Source organism: Mastigoproctus giganteus, chromosome 13 (assembly GCF_048544385.1).
Source record: "Mastigoproctus giganteus isolate SK-2022 chromosome 13, ASM4854438v1, whole genome shotgun sequence".
NCBI classification, from domain to species: domain Eukaryota; kingdom Metazoa; phylum Arthropoda; class Arachnida; order Uropygi; family Thelyphonidae; genus Mastigoproctus; species Mastigoproctus giganteus.
The window spans coordinates 21,135,288-21,159,406 of record NC_143587.1 but is presented as its reverse complement, the minus strand read 5'-3'; the positions used below and the strand labels follow the sequence as shown (position 1 = coordinate 21,159,406).

General features: G+C 36.7%; 1 protein-coding gene across 1 annotated transcript in view; it reads left to right on the top strand.

Moving 5' to 3' along the window:
• Positions 1 to 24,119, top strand: part of LOC150075844 (solute carrier family 15 member 1) — a 154,860-nt gene that overhangs the window by 57,408 nt on the left and 73,333 nt on the right. The window contains exons 6-9 of the mRNA XM_090388171.1: positions 2,173 to 2,263; positions 2,834 to 2,914; positions 16,085 to 16,167; positions 22,254 to 22,337. Of these exons, the coding sequence (XP_090244297.1) occupies positions 2,173 to 2,263; positions 2,834 to 2,914; positions 16,085 to 16,167; positions 22,254 to 22,337 (339 nt within the window). The remainder of the gene's footprint in view (positions 1 to 2,172; positions 2,264 to 2,833; positions 2,915 to 16,084; positions 16,168 to 22,253; positions 22,338 to 24,119) is intronic.

Genomic DNA, 24,119 nt, shown 5'->3' with positions numbered 1-24,119 from the left:
GTAGCTAAGAATAAGAACAGGTGCATGTATACTTGCGTGTACACCAATGCTAGGAGTTTGGTAAATAAATTTGATGAATTTGAGGTATTGCTCAAAACATCAAAGGCAGATATTGTTGGGATATCAGAGACATGGCATCACACAGATATAAGTAATGCAGAACTGGAATTCGGGGAGTACAATGTATACAGAAAGGATAGGAAGGGAGGAGGGGTTATGCTATTAGTTAAGAAACACATAAAATCCAAGGAAGTGAAGCCAGTCGGCATCGCTGGACAGTGCGGTGTCAAGTCGGTTTGGTGTGACATAAACATTAGGAGGTCAGAATTGAGAGTAGGAGTATAATTGAGATAACTCAATACTTAATTGAGAATAACAAGCAACTCCAGCAACTACTCCGGATCACTGAAGGATTCAGCAATGGTATTTGGATGGAATTTGGTCTAGACAAATGCAAGCCCCATGGATTGCACCAGGGAAAATTAGTGACTGAAACTACCAGCTATAGACTGGTAAAGAGATTGAAGCCATGACAGAGGGAGAGACCTACAAATACCTTGGGATGATGCGGGCTCAGCAGTTACTGCAAAAAGAAATTAAGGCCTGCCTGACCAAAAAATGCCATCAGAGACTCAGAAGCCTGCTGAAAGTAAAGCAGAAAGAATGGAGGAAACAGTTAAAGCCATAAACACCTATGCAGTCCCAGTGCTAACATACTCCTTAGATTGGATTAACACCAAGCTGGAGAATATCATGAGAAAGACAACGACAGTGATGACTAAGAGCCGCCAACACCACCCGAAGTCAGCCCTGGAGAGACTGACAATTGCTTGGAAAGAAGGAGGAAGGGACCTGATAGACTTCATTGAGCAACAGAAAACAGCGATTGGTAACCTGAAGGATTACTTCTAGAAACACACAGCAGCACTCCACAGGCCATAAGGAAGATAGACAAGTGGTATACCCCACTCAGCCTAAGCGAGGAGCCCCCTCCCATCCAGAAGGCACAAACAAAGCTAGAAAGATGGGCAAAAAAGACACTCCATGACAGAATTGCAGTGACCTCCATCAAGATCACATAGATAGAATTGCTTCCAGTGCATGGCTCACGAGTGGGATGTTCTTCCCCAAGACTGAAGGATTCATGCTTTCAATCCAAGACCAGGTAATCAACACCAGAAACTATAGAAAATACATTACCAAGGAGCCCAGAGTGTCCGATAACACATGTCGACAATGCCACCTGGCCTCAGAAACGATCCAACACATCACTGCAGGATGCAAGGTGGTTACCCAAACTGAGTACACTTGTAAATACGACCAGGTAGCAAGCATAATACATCAGAAGAAATACCAGTTGATCAAAGAAAGTGTACTGTACTACAAGTATGAACTCCAAGCAGTACTAGAGACCCCACCCCACAAGCTGTACTGGTACTGCGCCATAATAACAGATAAGACAGCCCTGCACAACAGACCGGACATAATTCTTGTGGACAAGAAGGAAATCTGATTGACACAGTGGTATCCAACACTGGCAACCTGTAGAAAACCCATGGGGGGAAAATCAGAAAGCACACAAACCTAAGACAGGAGATCAAAGAGATGTGGCATATGCAACAAGTAACGACCATCTCAATCATCCCAACCATCCCTAGCAGCAATAGGTCTCTTAGCTAACACCTACAAGGAATCCAGAAAGGTGCAATCCTGAACACCTGTAGGATAGTCAGAGAGTTCCACGACCAACAGTAACACCAGACATAACAACAACCACCCTGTGTACTTTGTAGTAATACCTGTCACAAGGTGGAACCCCCAATCAGGGAGAAATAATATAAAGAGCAATAATAATAATAATAATAATAAATTCATTTTTCCCATTAGAAAAAATCAGATTATTTTACATCTAGATTGACATTGCAATCTGAGTTGACTTCTTAATGTATATGCAGTATTTATATTTATATATTTAATTAATTGATTTTTAATATTTGATTAATTGATTTTTAATATTTGATTGATTAATTTTAATATTTGATTGATTAATTTTTAATATTTAATTAATTAATTTTTAATATTTGATTAATTAATTTTAATATTTGATTAATTGATTTTTAATATTTAATTAATTATATATATATTTATTTTTTTATTTTTATTTTTTTTCAGGAGAGAGAACTTCAGAGGTTTTTTTCATTATTTTACATGTCCATCAACTTGGGGAGTTTAGTGTCCACTTTTCTCACACCTGTACTTAGGGGTAAATTATGTATTTCATGTCTGTCTGATGATTGAAAGATTTTCCTTTTTATCATATTATTAATAAGAATGGATAACATTTCTTATATTAAAAGATGTGAGTTAAGATTTGTTTAATATTTTGTTAGCAGTTTAATTTCCTCTTAGTTTTTTTTTTTTTTTTTTTCTGACTTATCTTAATTTCAAGATTGCTTTGAAATCATTCTCTATTGTATTTATATATCAATTAAATTCATATAATTTATTCATCAATTAAAAACTTCTTAAAAAATTTATTATGGTTCTAATTAATATAGAATAATATGTGATACAAGCCTTGTGAAATTATACATTCATGTAATTCACAAAGCTTGTGAATAATTTGATTCCTAATGGAATTAAATTATTCCATTAGGAGTCAAATATAAAATTTTATGATTTTCATAAAATTTTATATTTGACTTTTCTAAAAAATATTGTTCACCCATCTAAATTTCATTAAAATAGTACCATTAGAAATCCAGTAATTGATGGACATGTAAAGAAATAATTATACACTTCATTAAATAAATATTTTTTGTTTTTTAAACAGAAGATGTTGATTGCTTTGGTAGACCTGATTGCTATCCACTGGCCTTTGGTGTTCCTGCAGGATTAATGGTTGTTGCTTTAAGTAAGTGGTTTTTAACAGAATTGTAATGTTTATGTAAGTGTAGTAAAGTCTGAATAGACTTGTAAGTGGTTTATTGGAGTGTCTCAGTAATAATTAACTTAAATTTATAAAAATTAAATGCCTAAAAAATCTAGACATTGTGTATATAGGTTTCTGTGTTTGCCAACGCTAACAGAAAGTGCTGTAGTTGAAAAGCATAATCACATGTAAATGATGTAAAGAATGGAATAACAGTTTTATTTGAAGATAAAGCATATTTACAGATGATGTATATTGACTACAAAGTCAGTATATGTCATCTGTATATAAGAAAAAGTCATATAAGAAAAATAAGATATATAGATGATCGATATATCATCTTTATATAAGAAAAAGTAGGCATTTCAACTTGAGATTGATTAGTAAGGATTTTGGACTAAAGACGAATATGGGTAAAACAAAAGTAATGATGAACAAGTATGCCACAGAAAGGGATATAATCATTGAAGGAGCAGTAATTGAAAAGGTGGATTCATATACTTATCTGGAGCTGTAATGATAAATGGCTGGAGATCAAGAGAAGAATAAATTTTGGATGGATAGCATTCAGGAACTATAATCAAATACTGAAGAGCAATATCCCAATTTATCTGAAATGTAAAATAATGAACCAATGTATACTTCCCCACCATGATTTATGGAAGTAAAATTTGGGCACTCACCAAAAGAATGGATGAGAAGCTGAAAACTACACAGTGAAGAATGGAATGAATTATATTGGGAATCAGACTGTTAAATAAGAAGAGAAACACATGGATCAGGCAACAAACTCAAATAAAGGACATTCTTATCAAAACTAATGAACTGAAATGGTCTTGGGCAGGACACATAGCTCGAAGATATGATGACAGATGGACTAAGAAAATAATTGAATGGTACCCAAGAGGAGTTAAAAGAAAACCTGGAAGACAACAACAGAGATGAACAGATGAAATTCACATGTTCGTGCGTAGTAAATGGATGGTCATTGCACAAAACAGAAGGAACTGGAAATGTGCTGGAAAGGCCTTCATCCTGCAGTGGATTGAAAATAGGCTGATGATGATGAAGATGTGAAACTGTTTCCATATTCAAGTGCTGTAATCTCTTAGCAACAGTGATAAAGACCGGAGAGTTCATTTTTAAAATGCATTCATGTGGCTTACAGCCACCAGAAACTGCTGATTTCGAAAACATCAACCCTATTATTATTAGTATTAGCCATACAGTGCAAAAAAGCCACAGACTTTTGCTACACTGGCTAGCCAAAAAAAAATAATAATAATAATAAATAACTAAATAAAAATAAATAATGAAATTTAATAATAAAAAATAAAAATAAAATAAACATCCTATGTATTTCCCTCACTGCATAGCTATCTATTCAGCTGTGCTTTAAATATCCCTGGACTATTAACCTCAAATACTCATGCAAATAATTTATTCCAGTAATCAACAACTCACAAACTAAAAGAAAACTTCCTACAATCCAGTTTAAATTCCCATAATTTAAATTTATGGTCCCTAGGTCTGAAGTCATTTATAAGAGTGAAAATTTAATCATTAGCATTAGTAGAAGCATACGAAGCAGGAAAGCAAGCTTATGCAGCCTCAGCCAAAAAAAAAAAAAAAAACCTCCAATTTCACCCCTCCATTTGTTTCAAATGCCTTTCCAGCTCAGCCTTAAATTTATTTAGGCTATTAGCTTCAACAACAATAGATGGAAACCTGTTCCACCAATCAACTACCCGCTGGTGAAAGGCAAATTTCTGCACATCTATTCTACAACTATCTTTCCTCAATTTGAAACTGTGCCCCCCTCAGGTTCTTAGTCTGAGCAAGAGGAAGAATCCCATCAGCATTCAGCTTACTCAGCACATTCAAGGCCTTGTACACCTCAATCAGATCACCTTGCAGATGCCTATTCTCCAGGTACTGCAATTTGCAGAACTTAAGACTTTCTTCGTAAGAGCACCCCTTTCTTCCCCTCACCAATCTTATTGCCCTTCTTTGTACTCGTTCTAGCAACTCTATATCCTTCCTAAAATGTTCCAGACCTGAATACAGTACTCTAGGTGTGGCCTGACCATTGCCTTGTTCAACGGGATAATCACCTCCCTGTCCCTGCTAGCAAAATTCCTATATACATTGACAAGACTCCATGACCTGCCCTGGTTGCCCGTCTGCACTGCTCAGTGAACTTCATAATTGACTGCACAATTACCCCCAGGTCTTTTTCACTTTCCACTTCCCTGAGTGTAGTACCACACAGTTAGTACATTTCTCTTGGGTTATTGCTACTCATATGTAGTACTTTGCATTTATCAATGTTCAACTTCAGTTGCCAGTTCTCAGTCCATTTTCCCAACTTATCTAGCTCCAGTTGGAGTAGCATACTGTCTTTACTGTCGTTAACAACCCTGCCAACCTTTGTATCATCTGCAAACTTGGACATTAATCCTGATATACCTTCATCAATATCATCGATGAATACAGGATAAGGATAGATGGAACAGGACCAGAGTATGTCTGCCAGGGGCAAAAGTTGATGACGTAAAGCATATGTCATCTTTTAAGGGCACAAAAGGTGATATTGTTGTACATGGTGGCACCAATGACATTAAGAGTAGGAGATCTGTAGATTTACTTAACAAGTACAGGTGAATGTTGCAAAAAAGTCGTGAATTAGGGTTAAATTTGAAAGTGCCTGCAATTCTGCCCAGACATGATAGGAGGGAGTACATGATGAGAGCCTTGGCCCTGGAAAGATTGTGCAAGACTCAAGAGGTAGAATTTTTTTTCAGCCTGGTCTGTGCTAGTTAACAGGAAAGACTGCTTTTACAGGGATGGGATACACTTAAATAGAAAGGGTGCAAGAATATTTGCTGATGGTATCAAGGCAGTGTTAGGTGGGTCAGAAAACTGCTAGCTGGGGGGGATTCACAGACTAAAAGGTTAAAAGTAGCCGCAGACAGAGGTGAAGGTGATTCTTGCACAACTTCTATTAGAATAAGTAGTGACCTGGAGTGAGAGGTGCTGGGGTTTTCAGGGACTGATGGGAGTCATCTTGAAACAGGTGGGTATATGGGATGTGTCAGGGTAACTAGGAATAGGTACATGTATACTTGCATGTATACCAATGCTAGAAGTATAGTAAATAAATTTGAAGAATTTGAAGTGTTGGTCAAGACATTAAAGGCATATATTGTTGGGATAGCAGAGACGTGGTGTCACACAGATATAAGGAATGCAGAACTGGAATTTGGGGAGTACAATGTGTACAGAAAGGATAGACAGGATAGGAAGAGAGGAGGTGTTATGCTGTTAATTAAGAAAAACATAAAATCAAAAGAAGAGCATCCAGTTGATATAGGTGAACAGTGCACTGTTGAGTCAGTTTGGTGTGACATAAGCACTGTGAAAGCAAAAATAAGAGTAGGAGTGTGTTATAGGCCTAATGACTCAATTGAGTACAATGAACAATTGTACAGAGAAATAGAGTGGGCTACTTCCCATATATTGACTGGAACTTGTGGGTTGGTCACTCACACACTAGTAAGACTTTTGTGGATTTATTGGATGATTGTTTTCTGCAACAGCAGATTGTTTTCTGCAACAGCAGAAAACAATCATCCAATAAATCCACAGAGGCAACCAGAGAGGGTAATACTCTTGATCTGGTTATCAGCAGTGATCATTCGTGTATTAAGAATTTGCAGATAAAGGAACCACTAGGTGGCAGTGATCACAGTGTACTGATGCGGGATTTACTTAAAGATATAATTACCATTAGGGGTAAAGGAAAGAGTTTTTGCTTCCATAAATGTGAGTACCGTGGTCTCAGACAGTTTTTAAATTCTGTACAGTGGGTTCAACTGGCAATGTTACCAACAGTAAATTCTAAGTGGACAGCATTCAAGGAATTAATCGTGGATGCTACTAAAAGTTTCATACCTATTAAGAAATATTGTTCAAGGTTTAGGCCTAAATGGTTATCAAATGAACTAATGAGACTCGTGACAGAGAAGAAAAATGCATGGGATGCATATAAATTATCAAGCAACTCAGAAGCTTATGGCAGATATAAGCTAGTCTGTAATCAGGTCACAAAGGAGGTTAGGCAGGCAAAGGTAGATTACAAGAAATCTTTGGCAAAATATGCTAAGAAAAACAACAAGGATTTCTTTACTTATATAAACTCTAAAAGGATGGGGATGAATCTGATTGGTCCACTTGATATCGATGGTTCGACTGTTGATGATCCTACTCAGATAGCAAACAAACTGAATGAGTATTTTGCCTCTACATTCACACATGAGGAGTTATTAAGGTTTGAAAATGGCAGAAGGTTATCAAATTGTAGCAGGGTGCTTAATGATTTTGTAATAACTGAGAGCAAAGTGGAGAAGAAATTGTTGAAATTAAACATAAGAAAGGCACCTGGGGTGGATGGGATCTATCCAGTTATATTAAAGGAGGTGGCAAAGCAACTAAGCAAACCCTTAGCCATAATTATGAGAGCATCCTTGGACTCAAGGGAGGTCCCCAAGGACTGGAGATGTGCAAATGTATCCCCAATTCACAAAGGGGGATCGAAGAGTGACACAAGTAATTACAGAAAACAGTTAGTTTAACTTCTGTTCTGGGTAAAATAATGGAGTTACTGGTTAAAGATGCATTGCAGGATCATCTAGACAAGACTGCAGCAATAATTCAGACACAGCATGGGTTTGTTAAGGGAAAGTCTTGTCTGACAAATTTGATAGGATATTATGATGTGGTTACAAAGGAACTAGATGCAAAAAATAATTTTTGATATCATATATTTGGATTTCAGGAAAGCTTTTGACACTGTTGTGCATGGAAGACTACTGTAAAAATTGGAGCAGAATGGTATTAAGGGTAAGTTGCTACAATGGATAAAAGGATGGTTGAGTGGGAGAAGACAGAGGGTGGTAATTAATGGGTGCTGCTCTTCGTGGACTAATGTTATTAGTGGAGTCCCACAGGTTTCGTTTTTGGTTCCTCTGTTGTTTTGTATATTTATCAGTGATATTGATGAAGGTATATCAGGCTTAGTGTCGAAGTTTGCAGATGATACAAAGGTTGGCAGGGTTGTTAATGACAGTAATGGCAGTGTGCTACTGCAACAGGATCTAGATAATTTGGGCAGGTGGGCTAAGCAGTGGCAACTGAACTGAAGTTTAACCTTGACAAATGCAGCAAAGTACTGCATATGGGTAGAAGTAACCCCAGAGAAATGTTCCAACTGTGTGGTACTACACTTAAGGTGGTAGAAAATGAAAAAGACCTGGGAATAGCCGGCCGGGCTAGCCGGGTGGGTAAAGTGCCTGCCTGCCCAATCCAAAGGTCGCGGGTTCGATTCCCGCCCAGGGCTTGGATCAGAGTACTGCAAAAACCTTGGGAGGTGCATTATGGCCACAGAAGCCTATGCGCCAACAACTACCAAAAAAAAAAAAAAAAACCTAGGAATAATTGTGCAGTCAGATATGAAGTTTTCTGAGCAATGCAGACAGGCTGCCAGGGCTGGTCATGGGGTTTTGTCAATGATATATAGGAATTTTGCTAGCAGGGAGAAAGAGGCGATTGTCCCTCTGTATAAGGCAATGGTCAGGCCGCACCTTGAGTACTGTGTACAGGTCTGGAGGCCTCATTTTAGCAAGAATGTAGATTTGCTTGAGTGTGTACAGAGAAGGGCAACAAGATTGATGAGGGGAGTGAAGGGATCCTCTTACCAAGAGAGGCTTAAGTTCTGTAAATTGCAGTGGCTGGAGACTAGGCACCTGCGCAGCGATCTGATTGAGGTGTATAAAGCCTTGAATGGGTTGAGCCCGCTGAATTCTGATGGGATCCTTCCACTTGTTCAGATTAAGAACCTAAGGGGGCATGAATTCAAATTAAGAAAAGACAGATGTAGAATAGATGTGGGAAATTTGCTTTTAGCCAGCAGGTGGTTAATTGCTGGAACAAACTTCCATCTGTCGTTGTGGAAGTTGAGAGGTTAAATAAATTTAAGGAGGAACTGGACAGGCATTTGGAGGGAATGGTGTAATTTTTTTTTTTTTTGGATGATGCTGCATAAGCTCATACAGTTGCTTTCTTGCATCACATGCCACTACTACTACTACAGAAAACAACAATGGGTCCAGCACCAAACCCTGGGACACTCCTCTGTGAATTGGTGATACATTTGTCCACCTCCAGTCTATGGGGACCTCCCCTGAGTCGAAGGAAGCTCTCATAATTATGGCTAAGGGTTTGCTTACTTCCTTTGCTGCCTTCTTTAATATAGCTGGATAGATCTTGTCCATCCAAGGTGCCTTCCTTATGTTTAACTTCAACAATTTCTCCTCCACTTTGCTCTCAGTTATTACAAAATCAGTTAGCTCCCTGTTAGCCTTCGATAAACTTCTTGCATTCCCCTCATTGAATAATTCCTCATGTGTGAATGTAGATGCAAAATAGTCATTCAGTTTATCAGCTACCTGAGCATGATCATCAATAGTCAACCCACCTATGTTAAGTGGCCCAATCTGATTCATCCCTTTCCTTCTAGAGTGCAGATAAAGTAAAGTAAAGAACTCTTTGCTGTTTTTCTTTGCATCCTTTGCGAAAGATTTCTCGTAATCTGCCTTCGCCTGCCTAACCTCCTTTGTGACTTGATTACAGACTAGTTTATACCTGCCATAGGCTTCTGTGTCACCTGATACTTTATGTCCATCCCATACATTGTTCTTCTCTGCCTCGAGCCTCATTAATTCATCTGACATCCATTTAGGCCTAAACCTTGAACAGTATTTCTTAGTTGGAATGAAAAGCCTAGTAGCCTCCAAAATTAAATTCCTGAATGCTTCCCATTTAGAATTCAATGTTGGTAACATCATCAGTTGATCCCATTGTACTGAATTTAAAAATTGTCTGAGACCTCTGTAGTTACCTTTACGAAAACAAAAGCCGTTCCCTTTAGCATTGATGGTAGTTACATCTTTTAAGTAATTCTCACATCAATACATTGTGATCACTGTCACCGAGTGGTTCCTTTATCTGCAAATTCTTAATGTATGAATAATCACTGCTGATAATCAGATCAAGAGTATTACTCCCTCTGGTTGCCTCTCGAACATGTTGCTGTAGAAAACAGTCATCCAACAAATACACAAAAGTCTTGTTAATGTGTGAGCGATCAACCCACAAGTTCCAGTCAATATCTGGAAAGTTAAAATCCCCCATTATAAGACATTCTGATTTACTGGCCCACTCTATTTCTCTGCACAATTGCTCATTATACTCATCAGATTCATTAGGTTTAAAACACACACCTACTCTCGTTTTTCCTTTCCTAGTGCTTATTTCACACCAAACAGACTCAACACTGCATTGTCCACCAAAATCAATTGGATGCACTTCCTTAGATTTTATGTGTTTCTTAACTAAGAGCATAACCCCTCCTCCCTTCCTGTCTTGTCTATCCTTCTTGTACACATTGTACTGCCGAAATTCCAATTCTGCACTGCTTATATCTGTGTGACACCATGACAACAATATCTGCCTTTGATGTCTTGACTAGAACTTCAAGCTCATCAAATTTATTAACTATACTCCTAGCATTGGTGTACATGCAAGTATACATGCACCTGTTCCTACTCTTAGTTACCCTAACACAGCCCATGTATTTACTTGTTCCACTATGACTCCCAGCAGTCCAGGAAATCTCCATTACCTTGCTTTCCAGTCTGCTGCTCAGTCTAATAGAAGCAGTGCAAGAATCACTTTTGCCTCTGCCTGCGGCCACTGTTAACCTTTTAGTCTGTGTATCCTCCCCCCCCCCAAGCTAGCAGTTTTCCGACCCACCTAACTCTGCCTCGATAACATCAGCAAATATTGTTGCACCTTTTCTATTTAAGTGTATCCCATCCCTGTAGTAGCAGTCTCTCCTGTCAACAAGCACAGACCAGGCTGAAAAAAATTCAACTTCTTGAGCCTTGCACAATCTCTCCAGGGCTGAACTGATCGACAAGGCTCTCATCATATACTCCCTCCTATCGTGTCTGGGCAGAATTGCAGACACTTTCGCATTCAATCCTAACTCGCGACGTTTTTTCAACATTGACCTGCAACGTGTACAACAACATCACCTTTTGCCCCTGGCAGACATATCCTGGTTCTGTTCCACCTATCTTTCTTGAATAGTATATTTCCCATCTCCCTGACAATAGAGTCACCAACGATAACTAGTTCCTTTGAAAACAACACATTCTGCCTTGAAGATTGCCTCTATTTTTCCTGATGCACAGGAGTGAGCTCTGTAGTTGAGCTGGGCAGCTGAGAGGCCCCTCATATTAATTTCTTCAAGGCCATTTACCCTACACCTCAAGCTCTCATAGATACTCATCCGAACGCTGAGTTGGCACCTAATTTCTTGACACTCTAGATACCTAGCACACACAAAGGCATCCTCCATGGCTAGATCATGTCCTGTTTTGGAAAGGTCGGCAAATGTTTCACATTTCGCACATTTTCTGAGACTGTGATGCGTTGGAGAATCGCCCCCTTCGTTTCTCCCCCGAGTCACAGCACTCTCGCTAGTCTGATCTTTGCTTTGCAGCTCTAGTGTGGGTCATGATTTCTGTTTAATTACAATTTAATTAACAATAAATATTATTTTTGATTAATTGATAATACTCTAATAAGCTAACAGATTACTAATACAGTGCTTCATATTACACTATCTAGTTTTACTTTATAGCTTACGCTATCAGTTCGAGATATATGTACATTGAGCTATTTCTTATTGACTACAATATGGCAGCTAGTTCAACAATATTGGCGCCAACACTGGGAGTTGTAACTTCCAAAAATTGCTGGTTAAATTCAAAATAAGAAGCTAACAAACATTACTAAACCTATTTAATATCTGTGTAAAATACAATGTACTATGTTAATTAACGAAGAATATGGTAAAAATTAAAAATACTTATCCCTTTACAGCAGCCAAAAATCCACCGACTGTTCTCTTCCGCAATCCGACTGCCTTCATTTTACTTCCGTTCATATTACCATTCCCTCTTGTAGTCTTCAATCAGGCTCCCTCTAAAGTCACCTGGTAACTAGGTGTCTTTAGAGCAAGTGCACTTTCATATTGATGCATTATTACAGAGAAAGCAGTTTGCTGTAGAGTACTAAACATCCCTCAAGAAATGGTTCGATAACATAATTAGTGCCTCCAACATACCTTTTAGTTTCCTGTACAGTGTAATAAAATATCACAATGTAAACTTTTAAAAGAAAGAGCAGAAATAATTGAGTTAAAAGTGTTTAGTGGTTCTCAACCAGATTTTACTGAAATACACTACTACACATGATACAAAAAGTCATCATCATGAACTTGGTCCAGCTTAGGTCTTTTAAGACCTGTTCCATTGTAGCTCTTGGAGGTGGTCTTGATCTAGCCACCGTTGTCTTGGTTGACCAACATCTCTCTTGCCTGTAGGTTTGTAGTTAAAGGCTAATTTTGGGATCCGATCTCGGTTCATTCTTTCTATGTGGCTGATCCATTTTTCCTGATACCGTTTTATGTCATTTACTATGTTATCTACTTTTAATTTCTCGCAGATATCTAAATTTCTTTGGTGGTCTAGTCTTGTAAAGCCTAACGATATCGATGCAAAAAGTAATTGTAAAGAAAGATCAACTTATACTGCAAACATAGGTTGACAATAATGTTCCTGGACTGGTGCTGTTGCAGTCATGTTTGAAAATAAACAGAAGTATGTTGTAGTTTAAAATTCCTCCAAGATATGTTGGTACAGAGATTGTTCAGTAGATTGATAGGTTGCAAGTAACAATCAGTTTTATTAGTAGCATTAATGTTGTGTCATCATTTTGCAATGAAGCAATGAATGAATATAAAATATTGCTTTAAACTGGAAAAATGCTGTTCAAAGATGGACATGAGGATGTTTGCGATGACCCACGAAGCGGGCATCTGTTAACCTCTTGAAATGAGGACGGAGTTGCAAACGTTTGGAGGAAATTGTGGCATGAAGATCATCATTTGAACCTCGGAATGATGGCTGGTGAGTTGGATATGAATAAGGAGAGAATTTGTAAAATTCTGCATGAAGATTTAGGGAAAAGGAAGGTGTGTGCAAAATTTATGCTGCATAGCCCTCACAAATGAGCAGAAGCAACAAAGAGTGTCATCATGCAATGACTTCATCTAGACTTGTTGAGACAGTCCTAATTTCCTTAGCTGTATTGTTTCTGGAGATGAGTGTTGGGTGTTTCACTGACTCAGAGAAAAAGCGTCAGATCATGCAGTGGACATCATAATCATCACCACAGTAAAACTTTTGTTTACAAAGTCCAGGATTAAGATGATGCTGATCATGTTTTTTGACAAACAGGGTATGATTCACAAGGAATTTGTATCTGCAGAGGGGAGATTTTTCAATGCAGCGTTCTGTATACAGGTGCTTCAAAAGCCATTGAAGTGCATACCGAAATGAAAGCCTCAATTTCGAGAGAAAGGCAGCTGGTTTTTGTTGTGTGACAATGCTCCTGCCCATTCTGCACTTTTTGTGAAGATGTTTCTGACTAAACATCACATTGTACAGATCAACCATCCACCCTACTCTCCCCATCTAGTACCAGCAGACTTTCTTCTCTTTCCTAAAGTGAAAACTGCTCTCGAAGAAAAGAGATTTCAGGATGTTGAGGTCTATCTTGTGAACTCCTCTGACCGTTTGGTCGTCAGAAAATGTATTTAATTTATTTATTTATTTATAAAGAGAAATATAACTCCCATACTGAATATCATCTCTTTAGATGCCTTCACTGATTCTTTTCAAAACTTTTAGAATGGTGTACCAAGTGCATTCATCCGGTGATTGATTACTTTGAATAAAAATAAAACCACTTTTTAGTTCCTTCACTTTGTGTTCTTTTTATTGCACAGTCTGGGTACTTTATTTCCACACCTCATTTGGATTGTAGCCAAGGTTTGCAATTTTGAAATGACAATGTAAAGATAAAATTACACAATTTATATGGAGATTTTTATTTACTTTCTTAATTGTGATATTATAACCGAGTCAGTATTTCCAATGTCACTTAAACCACTGTAAGAGTTTAATGCAAAAACCCACATACGCAGAACTAAAATTTCAGGTGAATCATCAGAGCTGATTAATGATCTTCCATTATAGGTGATCTCCATTTTGAATCATCATTTTTAGTAATCTTTAAACATCTCACCTATTTGCACTACCAGTTTTGTGAAAAGTCTTAAATGGAAGCTTTAATTGTGTAGATCACAAAAAAATCTTTAAAAAAAGCTTAATGATGTTTATCATTTGGAATGAATGGGCAGTGAAATGGGAAGGGGTTTTTTTTGGCTGATGCTGTACAAGCTTGCTTTCTTGCATCATGTGCCTCTACTAATGCTAATGCTGATCATCATGTTTTCTTCCAAACTTGGTATGTAAAATATGGGACCTCAGTGCCATCCAAAAAATAATTTTTTCTTAAAAATAATATTTGTTTGCGAGAGAGAGAAGACAAACTTATATCATATACTATTATTTATCTTAAATATAACTATTTTTCTGAAACATCACATTAATATTTTAATCTGCATTATTAATTTAAATTTTAAAAATAAAATGTTTTGTTTGTATTTTAAATGGTCACAGGAGTCACAAGATGGACTATAAGAATATCATCATATTTTATACATGGATTTGGACATGCAGAATGCATAAATCTGTATAATGGCATATAACAACAGGGCTACAATTATTTTATTTTGTTTAAGTATATTTGTTGATGGAATGGATATGATATTATAATTTCAAATAAATTATTAAGTGGGCAATATTTCAGGGTTGCATGATAATGGTAATTGAATTTGGTTAACTTTGTATTCATATGCTAGAACTGAGAACAATTTTTTTTGTTTTGATATTGTTTTAAAAAGAATTATTTTAAAGCTTTATACAGGGTGTATCGTAAATAGTGGTCCAGAGTAAAGGAGTCGGTACACTGTGTTCTTAGGTATCACGTACAGGAATTTCAGTTACTTTTAGTCAAGATTCGCAAAGATTAAATTTTTTGCGAAACGACCTCCCTGAGTTATTGAGAGATGTCGACCAAGAAATACGAGACACAATGTGGCTGCAGAATGATGGCTGTCCCGCTCACTTCGCTGTTATTGTACGAGAACATTTAAATCAAACTTTTCCACAAAGATGGATTGGGTGGTTAGGCCCAATTTTATGGCCACCACGTTCATCGGATCTCAACCCCCTAGATTTTTTCTACTGGGGGTGTCTGAAAGAAAAGGTCTACAAAGAGGAAATCACTTCTGTCGAACAATTGCTTCAAAGGATTCAAACAGCGGCTGAAGAAATTAATGCAAACGGATTTGCTCGCAGACTCAAACGATCTTTTATTCGGCGATGCAGAGCATGCATCACCGCTAATGGTGGCCATTTTGAGCATTTCGTTTAGTTGAAATAAATAGTTAATTTGAAAAGAATGTTTTATTTCAAAAAACCCAATCAAAGAACTTAAAATAAAAAAGCTTTGAATCCAAAATATCTTAGGCAATTAAGCTGCTTTTTGTTTTAAATGCCAATAACTTTTTTTTCTGAACTGTTGCAATTAATGTTGTACCATTTTAGAATCTTGATTTAATAATGATTTTTTTAAATTAATGGGCACTGACAGTGTAGTACATTTTTTTTAGACAATATGCACCTAAAGTCACATGACTTTTTGGAGATGAGTATCGAAATAGGAAAAAAATGAATTTCTTTAAAAACCTTTGACTTTAAATTAGTCGAATGTATTTGTTTACGATAGTGCACCTATTCAGGAGTAATAATAAAAAAACAGAATTAAAAAATATTGATATTTGTTGAAATTATAGGCAAATTAGTGATGCAAGACACAGAAATTTAAAAAAAAAAACGAAACTTATTTTTTTCCGAGAATCTTGACTAAAAGTAACTGAAATTCCTGTACGTGATACCTAAGAACACAGTGTACTGACTCCTTTACTCTGGACCACTATTTACGATACACCCTGTATAATTTCTGACATGGTCCTATGTCTGTTTTCTTTCTTAGTAATATTTTTAATTGGTCGTCCACTCTACAGAATTGTTCCTCCTACTGGAAACATCGTACTCAGAGTTTTAAAATGTATATTTGTAAGTATAAATATGTTTCATAAATAAAATACTGTAATATAACTTAGTGGAGTATTTCTTTTAAATTAATTCATTTCATTTTGCTGCAGTAAAGAACCAAAAAAAGCATCAGTAATAGAAAGCATATATTTAATAATAAAAAGCATATTTTTGTATATGCAGTTTATAGTTTCTCTATAAGCTCGAGGCCCTTTTATTAATTATAGTTGCAGAAGTAGCATAGCTACAAAAAATATATAAACTCATAGGTAGTTGTGTTACATAACATATGAAATAAGATGTAGAGGATGGAGATACAGCATTCTAAGGTATGGCACATTGTATTTACAGACTTGATAAAAATTGTGAGAAAAGCATTGGATTTGTGGTACTGCTGAGCTTAATGGTTATTAGAGAGGAGATTAGTTTGTATCATAGTTGCATGCCCCATTCGAAAGGAGCCATAGAGATTTTCTTTTGAATCAAAAGATACTTGAAGTCATAATGGAAATGGTTTAGTGATTCATATCAGGAGGTGTGTCAGTGAGTGAAGGATGATCCAGGCATTAGGAACAGTCAGTAGTTAATTAAATTGATCATAAAGTGCCTGTTGGATTCATCATAATATATCCACCCATTACATGTGGACAGATAAACTTAAAAATTTGGCTCCACCTGAGAATGAAAAGTCACACAAATACCAAATTTTCAGGTTTCGTGTTCTATTGGACCCTAGGAAAGTTTTGAGTCCAAAAATTTCCTAGGATTTTTCACTAGATCTCCAATTTCATAATCCTCTCTCCACCAGAAGTACACAAGTTATATTTGAGAGCTAAATGATTTGGTTATAACTCAGAAGAAAGTGGAAGAGAAATTCTTGAAGCTAAAAGTAAATAAGGTGCCTCTGGCTGATGGGATGTATTTAGTTGTATTAAAAGAAGCAGTAAAAGAGATAAGCAAACTCTTGGCCATAATTTTAGAGAACATTGTAGGATCCAGGAGAGTTTCCTACATTGGAAGTGTGCAGATGTATCATCTATCCACAAAGGAGAATCAAAGGACAACATGAGCAATCATGGACTTGTAAGCTTGACTTGTGCTCTACAACAAATAAAGAGTCAGTGATTAAGAAGTATTTCAGTCTTAACAAGAATAGAAATATATGGATATCACAGCCTGGGTTTGTTAAGGAAGGATCATGTTTGACCAGCCTGATTAGCTACTGTGACACAGTAATAAAGGAACTAAATGCAAACAATAATTTTGACATTGTTTCATTTGGAGCAGTGTAGCATTATGGGGAAAGTTACTGCTGTGGTTAAAAGAATGGTTAAGTGGCAGAAGAAGATAGAGGGTGTTATAAATGGGTACTGCTCTTCTCAGATTAATGTTATTGGTAGAGACCCTCAGAGTACAATGCTGGGCCTCCTTAATGTGTTCAGTATCTATTAATGATATGAATTAATGAGGCTCGCGGCAAAGAAGAAAAATGTATGGGATGCATATAAATTATCAGATGACACAAAAGCCTATGGCAGATATAAGCTTGTCTGTAATCAAGTCACAAAGGAGGTTAGGCAGGCAAAGGCAGATTATGAGAAATCTTAGGCAAAGGATGCAAAGAAAAACAGCAAAGAGTTCTTTACTTATGTAAACTCTAGAAGGAAAGGGATGAATGAGATTGGGCCACTTAACATAGATGGGTTGACTATTGATAATCGTGCTCAGGTAGCTGATAAACTGAATGAGTATTTTGCATCTACATTCACACATGAGGAGTTATTCAATGAGGGGAATGCGAGAAGTTTATCAAAGGCTAACAGGGAGCTAAGTGATTTTGTAATAACTGAGAGCAAAGTGGAGGAGAAATTTTTGGAAGTTAAACATAAGGAAGGCACCTGGGATGGATGATATCTAGCCAGTTATATTAAAGAAACAGCAAAGGAAGTAAGCAAACTATTAGCCATAATTATGAGAGCTTCCTTGGACTCAGGGGAGGTTCCCATGGACTGGAGGTGTGCAAATGTATCACAAATTCACAAAGGGGGTTCGAAAGGTGACAGAAGTAACTATACACCTGTTAGTTTAACTTGTGTTCTGGGGAAAATAATGGAGTCACTGGTTAAAGAAGCATTGCAGGATCAGCTAGACAAGACTGCAGTAGTAGTTAAGATGCGGCATGGGTTTGTTAAAGGGAGATCTTGTCTGCCCAATTTGATCGGATACTATGATGTGGTCATGAAGGAACTGAATGTCAAAAATAATTTTGATATCATATACTTTGATTTCAGGAAAGCTTTTGATACTGTTGCACATGGAAGACTGCTGTACAAATTGGAGAGGTATGGCATTAAGGGTAAGTTGCTACATTGGATAAAGGGAGGGTTGAGTGGGAGACAACAGAGAGTGGTAATCAATGGACACTGCTCTTTATGGACAAATGTTATTAGTTGAGTTTGCCAGGGTTCGGTGCTGGACCCATTGTTGTTTTGTATATACATCAATGATATTAATGAAGGTATATCAGGATTAATGCCTTTTTTTTTTTTTTTTTTGTTAGTTGTTGGCGCATCGGCTTCTGTGGCCATAATGCACATCCCGAAGTTTTTGTTTTTGCATTTTACTCTGATCCTAGCCCAAGGCAGGATCCAAACCCACGACCTTTGAGTTGCTAGGCAGGCACTTTACCCACCTGGCTAGCCTGGTCGGCAGATTAATGTCCAAGTTTGCAGATAATACAAAGGTTGGCAGGGTTGTTAACTACAATAAAGACAGTATGCTACTCCAACTGGATCTAGACAAGTTGGGCAAATGGGCTGAGAGTGGCAACTTAGTTAGTTAGTTAGTTATTTGGTTTTTAGCAGCATTAGCAACTAAGGCCATATTGCTCCAGGATATGCGGTGGTCATTCCCTGACCTTTCCACATCCTCCGTATTTGGTGGTGACGGGCTCGAACCCCGGTCTAATCAAGAAGCATGTACTATGCACTGCTGCTCCTTCCCACCTGGCTACGGAGGTGCGAAGTGGCAACTGAAGTTAAACATTGACAAATACAAAGTACTGCATATGGGCAGCAATAACCCAAGAGAAACGTACCAACTGTGTGGTACATTTCTCTTGTGTTATTGCTACCTCACTCAGGGAAGTCGAAAGTGAAAAAGACCTGGAGGTAATTGTGCAATCAAATATGAAGTTTGCTGAGCAGTGCAGATGGGCTGCCAGAGCAGATCATGGAGTCTTGTCAGTGATATATAGGCAAAGGATATGGCAATATCCTTTGCCTACTGTGTACAGGTCTGGAGGCCTCATTTTAGGAAGGATGTAGAGTTGCTAGAGAGAGTACAAAGAAGGGCAACAAGATTGGTGAGGGGAACAAAGGGGTGCTCTTATAAAGAAAGGCTTAAGTTCTGTAAATTGCAGCACCTGGAGAGTAGGCACCTGTGAGGTGATCTGATTGAGATGTATAAGGCCTTGAATGGGTTGAGCAAGCTGAATGCTGATGGGATTCTTCCTCTTGCTCACATTAAGAACCTGAGGGGACTTAGATTCAAATTGAGGAAAAACAGTTGTAGAATAGATGTGCAGAAATTTGGCTTTAGCCAGTGGGTGGTTGATTGGTGGAACAGACTTCCATCTTTTGTTGTGGAAGTTGATAGCCTAAATAAATTTAAGGCTGAGCTGAACAGGCATTTGGAATGAAGGGAGGAGGTGAAATGGGAGAGGTTTTTTTTTTTTTGGCTGATGCTGCATAAGCTTGCTTTCTTGCATCATATGCCTCTACTAATGCTAATGATAAAAGTATGCAAAGTTTATTGTCTAAGTTTGTAGATGATACAAAGTTGGATAGGGTGGTTAATAACCACCCTGTCCATACAAAGTTCACAGCAAGGCCTAGATAAATTAGGTAGTTGGGCTGAGAATTGGCAATTGAGGTTTAAATGCAAGGTACTGCATATGGACACCAATAATCCCAGAATAACATGCTAATTAGGTTGTGCCTCACTCAAGGCAGTGGAGAAACTTAGGGGTAATTGTACAGTCCAACATGAAGTCTGAACAGTGCAGACATGCTATTAGAACAACTCTTAGTGTTCTGTCAATGATATATAAGAACATTGCCAGCAGGGACAAGGAAGTGATTATCCAATTATATAAGGCAGTAGTTAGGCCACACCTTGAGTACTGCATACAAGTCTGGAAGCCTCATTTTAAGAAAGATGTGGATCTCTTAGAACAGGTGTAGAGAAGAGCAACGAGCCTTACCTAGCCGAGTGGTAAGGAGCAGGAGTGCAGAATCATGCACTCTTTGAGTGGACCAGGGTTCAAGCCCATGACTGCTAATATAAATGTGATTAACATTTGTATTTATTTTTTTATTGTAAACTCCACTGACCTGGTCGTGCTGGAGTATAAACAAGAAAAAAACATAAGAGTACAAAGGAGTACTCTTATTACAAAAGGCTTCAGTTCTGAAAATTGCATCATATGGAACTAGGCACTTGGGAGGAGACCTGATTGAGCGTTTAAGACTTTAAATGGATTGAATAAGCTTAATTATGATGGTATTTGAAGTCTTTTTCAGTCAACACACAAAAGGGAACATATATTGAAAAAGGATGGCTGCACAATAGACTTGGTAAAATTTTTTTCAGCTAGAATAATTGGTTGTTAGAAGAAATTACCACGTGGTGTTGTGGAAGTGGGTAGTTTGAATATATTTAAGAAAGAAAAGGCAATTATTAGAGCAGGTGGACAGATGAGGAGGAGTAATATTTAGTTTAGTTGTTTGTTTTTTTTTTGCTATAAGCTTGCTTCCATGCATCACTTGCCAATATTACTACTACTACTGCTGCTAATAATAATAAAAAAATAAATAATAAATAAATCTGTAATTGTTAATCCACTGCAGGATGGAGGCCTCCTCAACAAGTTGTGTTTAGTACACTGTAATCTCTGCTACCGAGTGGGTCATTTACCTGCAGATCCTTAGTGCATGAAGAATCACTGCCAATAACCAGATCAAGAGTATTGCTTCCTCTTGTTGCCTCTCTAACATGCTGCTGTAGAAAACAGGCATCCATGAAACCCACAAAAGTCTTGCTAGTGTGTGAGCAACCAACCCACAAATTCCTCTCAACATCTGGAAAGTTAAATTCCCTTATTATGAGACATTCTCACTTTTTCACAGTGGTAACTTGAAAGATCAAATGAGTGGCTACATTCCAATTTAAAAAACTAGCCTTGAAGATTAGGGTGCAAAGCCTCTCTGGCTAATAATTGTAAATAATAATCCAAATAAAATGATACTAGTACTGACTGTACAAGAGTGCCAATTATAAAAAAAAAGTTAATTTTTTTTATTGCCATAGTTTTTTAAATGTTTGTGTAGTTGTAAAAGCTAAAATAATCTTCCAGTTTTTGATAATATTAAACAAGTAACATAACTTCTCTGTACATAATAATCAGTTAATGTATAGTGAGTGATTCACAAAATTAAAGACTGTTATACCATAAAAGAATTGTTTTTGTACCAAATAATGCTACCAGCATATAAGCACAAATAAAAAAAAATTCAAACTATTTGATAAAACACAATAAATAAAAATAACACTAAACTAGCATTAAAAACAATAAAAATAAAATTTATTATTTTTGTTGTTGTTGTTGTTATTTGGTTTTTAGGAGCATTAGCAACTAAGGCCATAATGCTCCGGGAATATGCGGTGGTCATTCCCTGACCTTTCCGCATCCTCCATATTTGGTGGTGACGGGCTCGAACCCCAGTCTAATCAAGAAGCGTGTGCTACGCACTGCTGCTCCTTCCCACCTGGCTACGGAGGCACCTATTATTTTTATGAGGTAATCTGGTTGGTTTTTTTTTTTTTTTTTTTTGTGCTTACGTGCATGCAGATTTCTTCAGCATTATTTGTTGCAATTTGCAACAATTGTTTACCTGATACAATAATATTAATTTTGTACATCATTATTTGATTATACTGCCTTTCATTTGCATTTTCAGTTATTGTATTTTATGCATGCCTGAAAATGTTTTGTGATAGATGATAGTAGTTTGTGCTGAATTACAAATTTTTATATTTTTTTATAGTATGCTTTATGTAACAAGAGAAATGTCCATAAGTCAGGCCAATCAAAACAACATTGGCTAGATTATGCTGATGACAAATATGATGTAAGTAAATTTTACATTGCTTTTTCTCTTACAATTTTTTTTTTTTTATTATTATTGTAAAACTCCAAAGGGTGGAATGACATGCACATTCTTATATGCATATGTGTATTTGTACATGCATGCACAGAAACATAAATAGTCCTCTAGTGGACATGCTTAACACAGAAAGTACACCAAAAATTGAAAAACAAAAATTATTAAAAAAACCATTAGAAATATTTCATATTCCTTCAGTACAGTATTCACTTTGATCTGAATTAATTATTTTTTAACTGAAGTATAGGCATAAAAAATTTTATGGTTCTGTGTACAGAGTGTATTGTTGATCCACTCCAGCACTGATTTTCCTCAGAGCTTTGGTTTGTTTCACACCATTGAATTGCAGAGATGGGGGAACCCCCCGATGCCGTCAGACAACTAACACTTTACCATTGAATATTGTAAATGAGATAGTTGGGAAATAATTTTTTTTGGATAACAGAACTGCTGTTACTAAAAACATTATTTCTCCTTTTTATAATTTCAAAATAAAGATAAAAATTTTAAAGTGCACCATTTTCAACCATTTGCCTTTTATCCCAGAAGAACTAAACAATATAAAAGAACCTTATGCTTGCTCTTGAATTTTTAAAATGTTTGAATTTTTAGATGATTAAAGATGTAACAAAATAAATTTAAATGCAAGTGCTATACAGAGTACTAGTAGAATGCAAAGTTAAAATGATATTCACTGTTAAATAATATTAAAGATATAAATCATATTAAATGTTATTAAAGACAGTTTTATAAAAAAAAAAGTAGTCTTTAATAGCATTTATCTGTGAATTTCCTGTCCGAAACATACACACATACATCCCATTATAGTGGTAAAGTTATTGTGGTATTGTTTTATAGGTTTATTTCATGATTATATTTTCTAATTATTTTTCTTGTTTGCAGTTGGGAACACGAATATTTGTGCTAAAATTACACTTGTATTTCAGAAATGATATTCTTGTGCTGGCCAAGGAGTATTCTTAAGTAAAGCCATAGGTAGTCAGCTTAGCACTCTTCTTCAAAGATATATTTTTTCCTCTCAACCCCAGCTTATAAAATACAGTAGGATCAGATGGAAGAAACAAACAACTCAATTTCTCTTTAAAACAAGGCAAATGCATCAATTTCTAATGGCCAAATGTTAATCTAATTAACAATATAAACATTGTTAATATTATTAACATTATAAAAATTGGTCTTCTACCACTCCCAAACGTGTACCCACCCAGAAATTTTATTTAGTATAGTGGGAATACACCCAGGAATTTAAACACAGAAATACATATTTTATTGTGTGTGGTGTAAAAGATTATATCCATAAGTGTTTAGAAATTTTTTCCCTACCATTTTTTCCCTACCAGGGAAATTTATTTGCTTGTTTCACAAGCAAATAAATTTCCCTGGCATAAAAAGGCTACTGTTCTTTAAATTACCCTGTTACTGTAGTCTTCATTCTATAATCGTCATTGAGGAAAATGCTTGCCTGTCAAGGATTCATTCAAGGGACTAAAGGTATGATAAAAATGTAGAGAAAGATCTAGGGGAGAAATGTAGGGAGAATATATGAGCACCTCCCAGTGAAATTGCCTTTATTGCCTGCCACAGAAGGTAGTTTCTTTGGGGGGGGGGGGTTCCACCTAGGGTCCCTGACTGAAAAGGGTCCCAAATTCCAATAAAGGGGAGCGTTCCCTCAGTTATGGCAAAGAGAACTCTTCCTTGCTGTTTTTTTCTCCAATAAATCTTGCA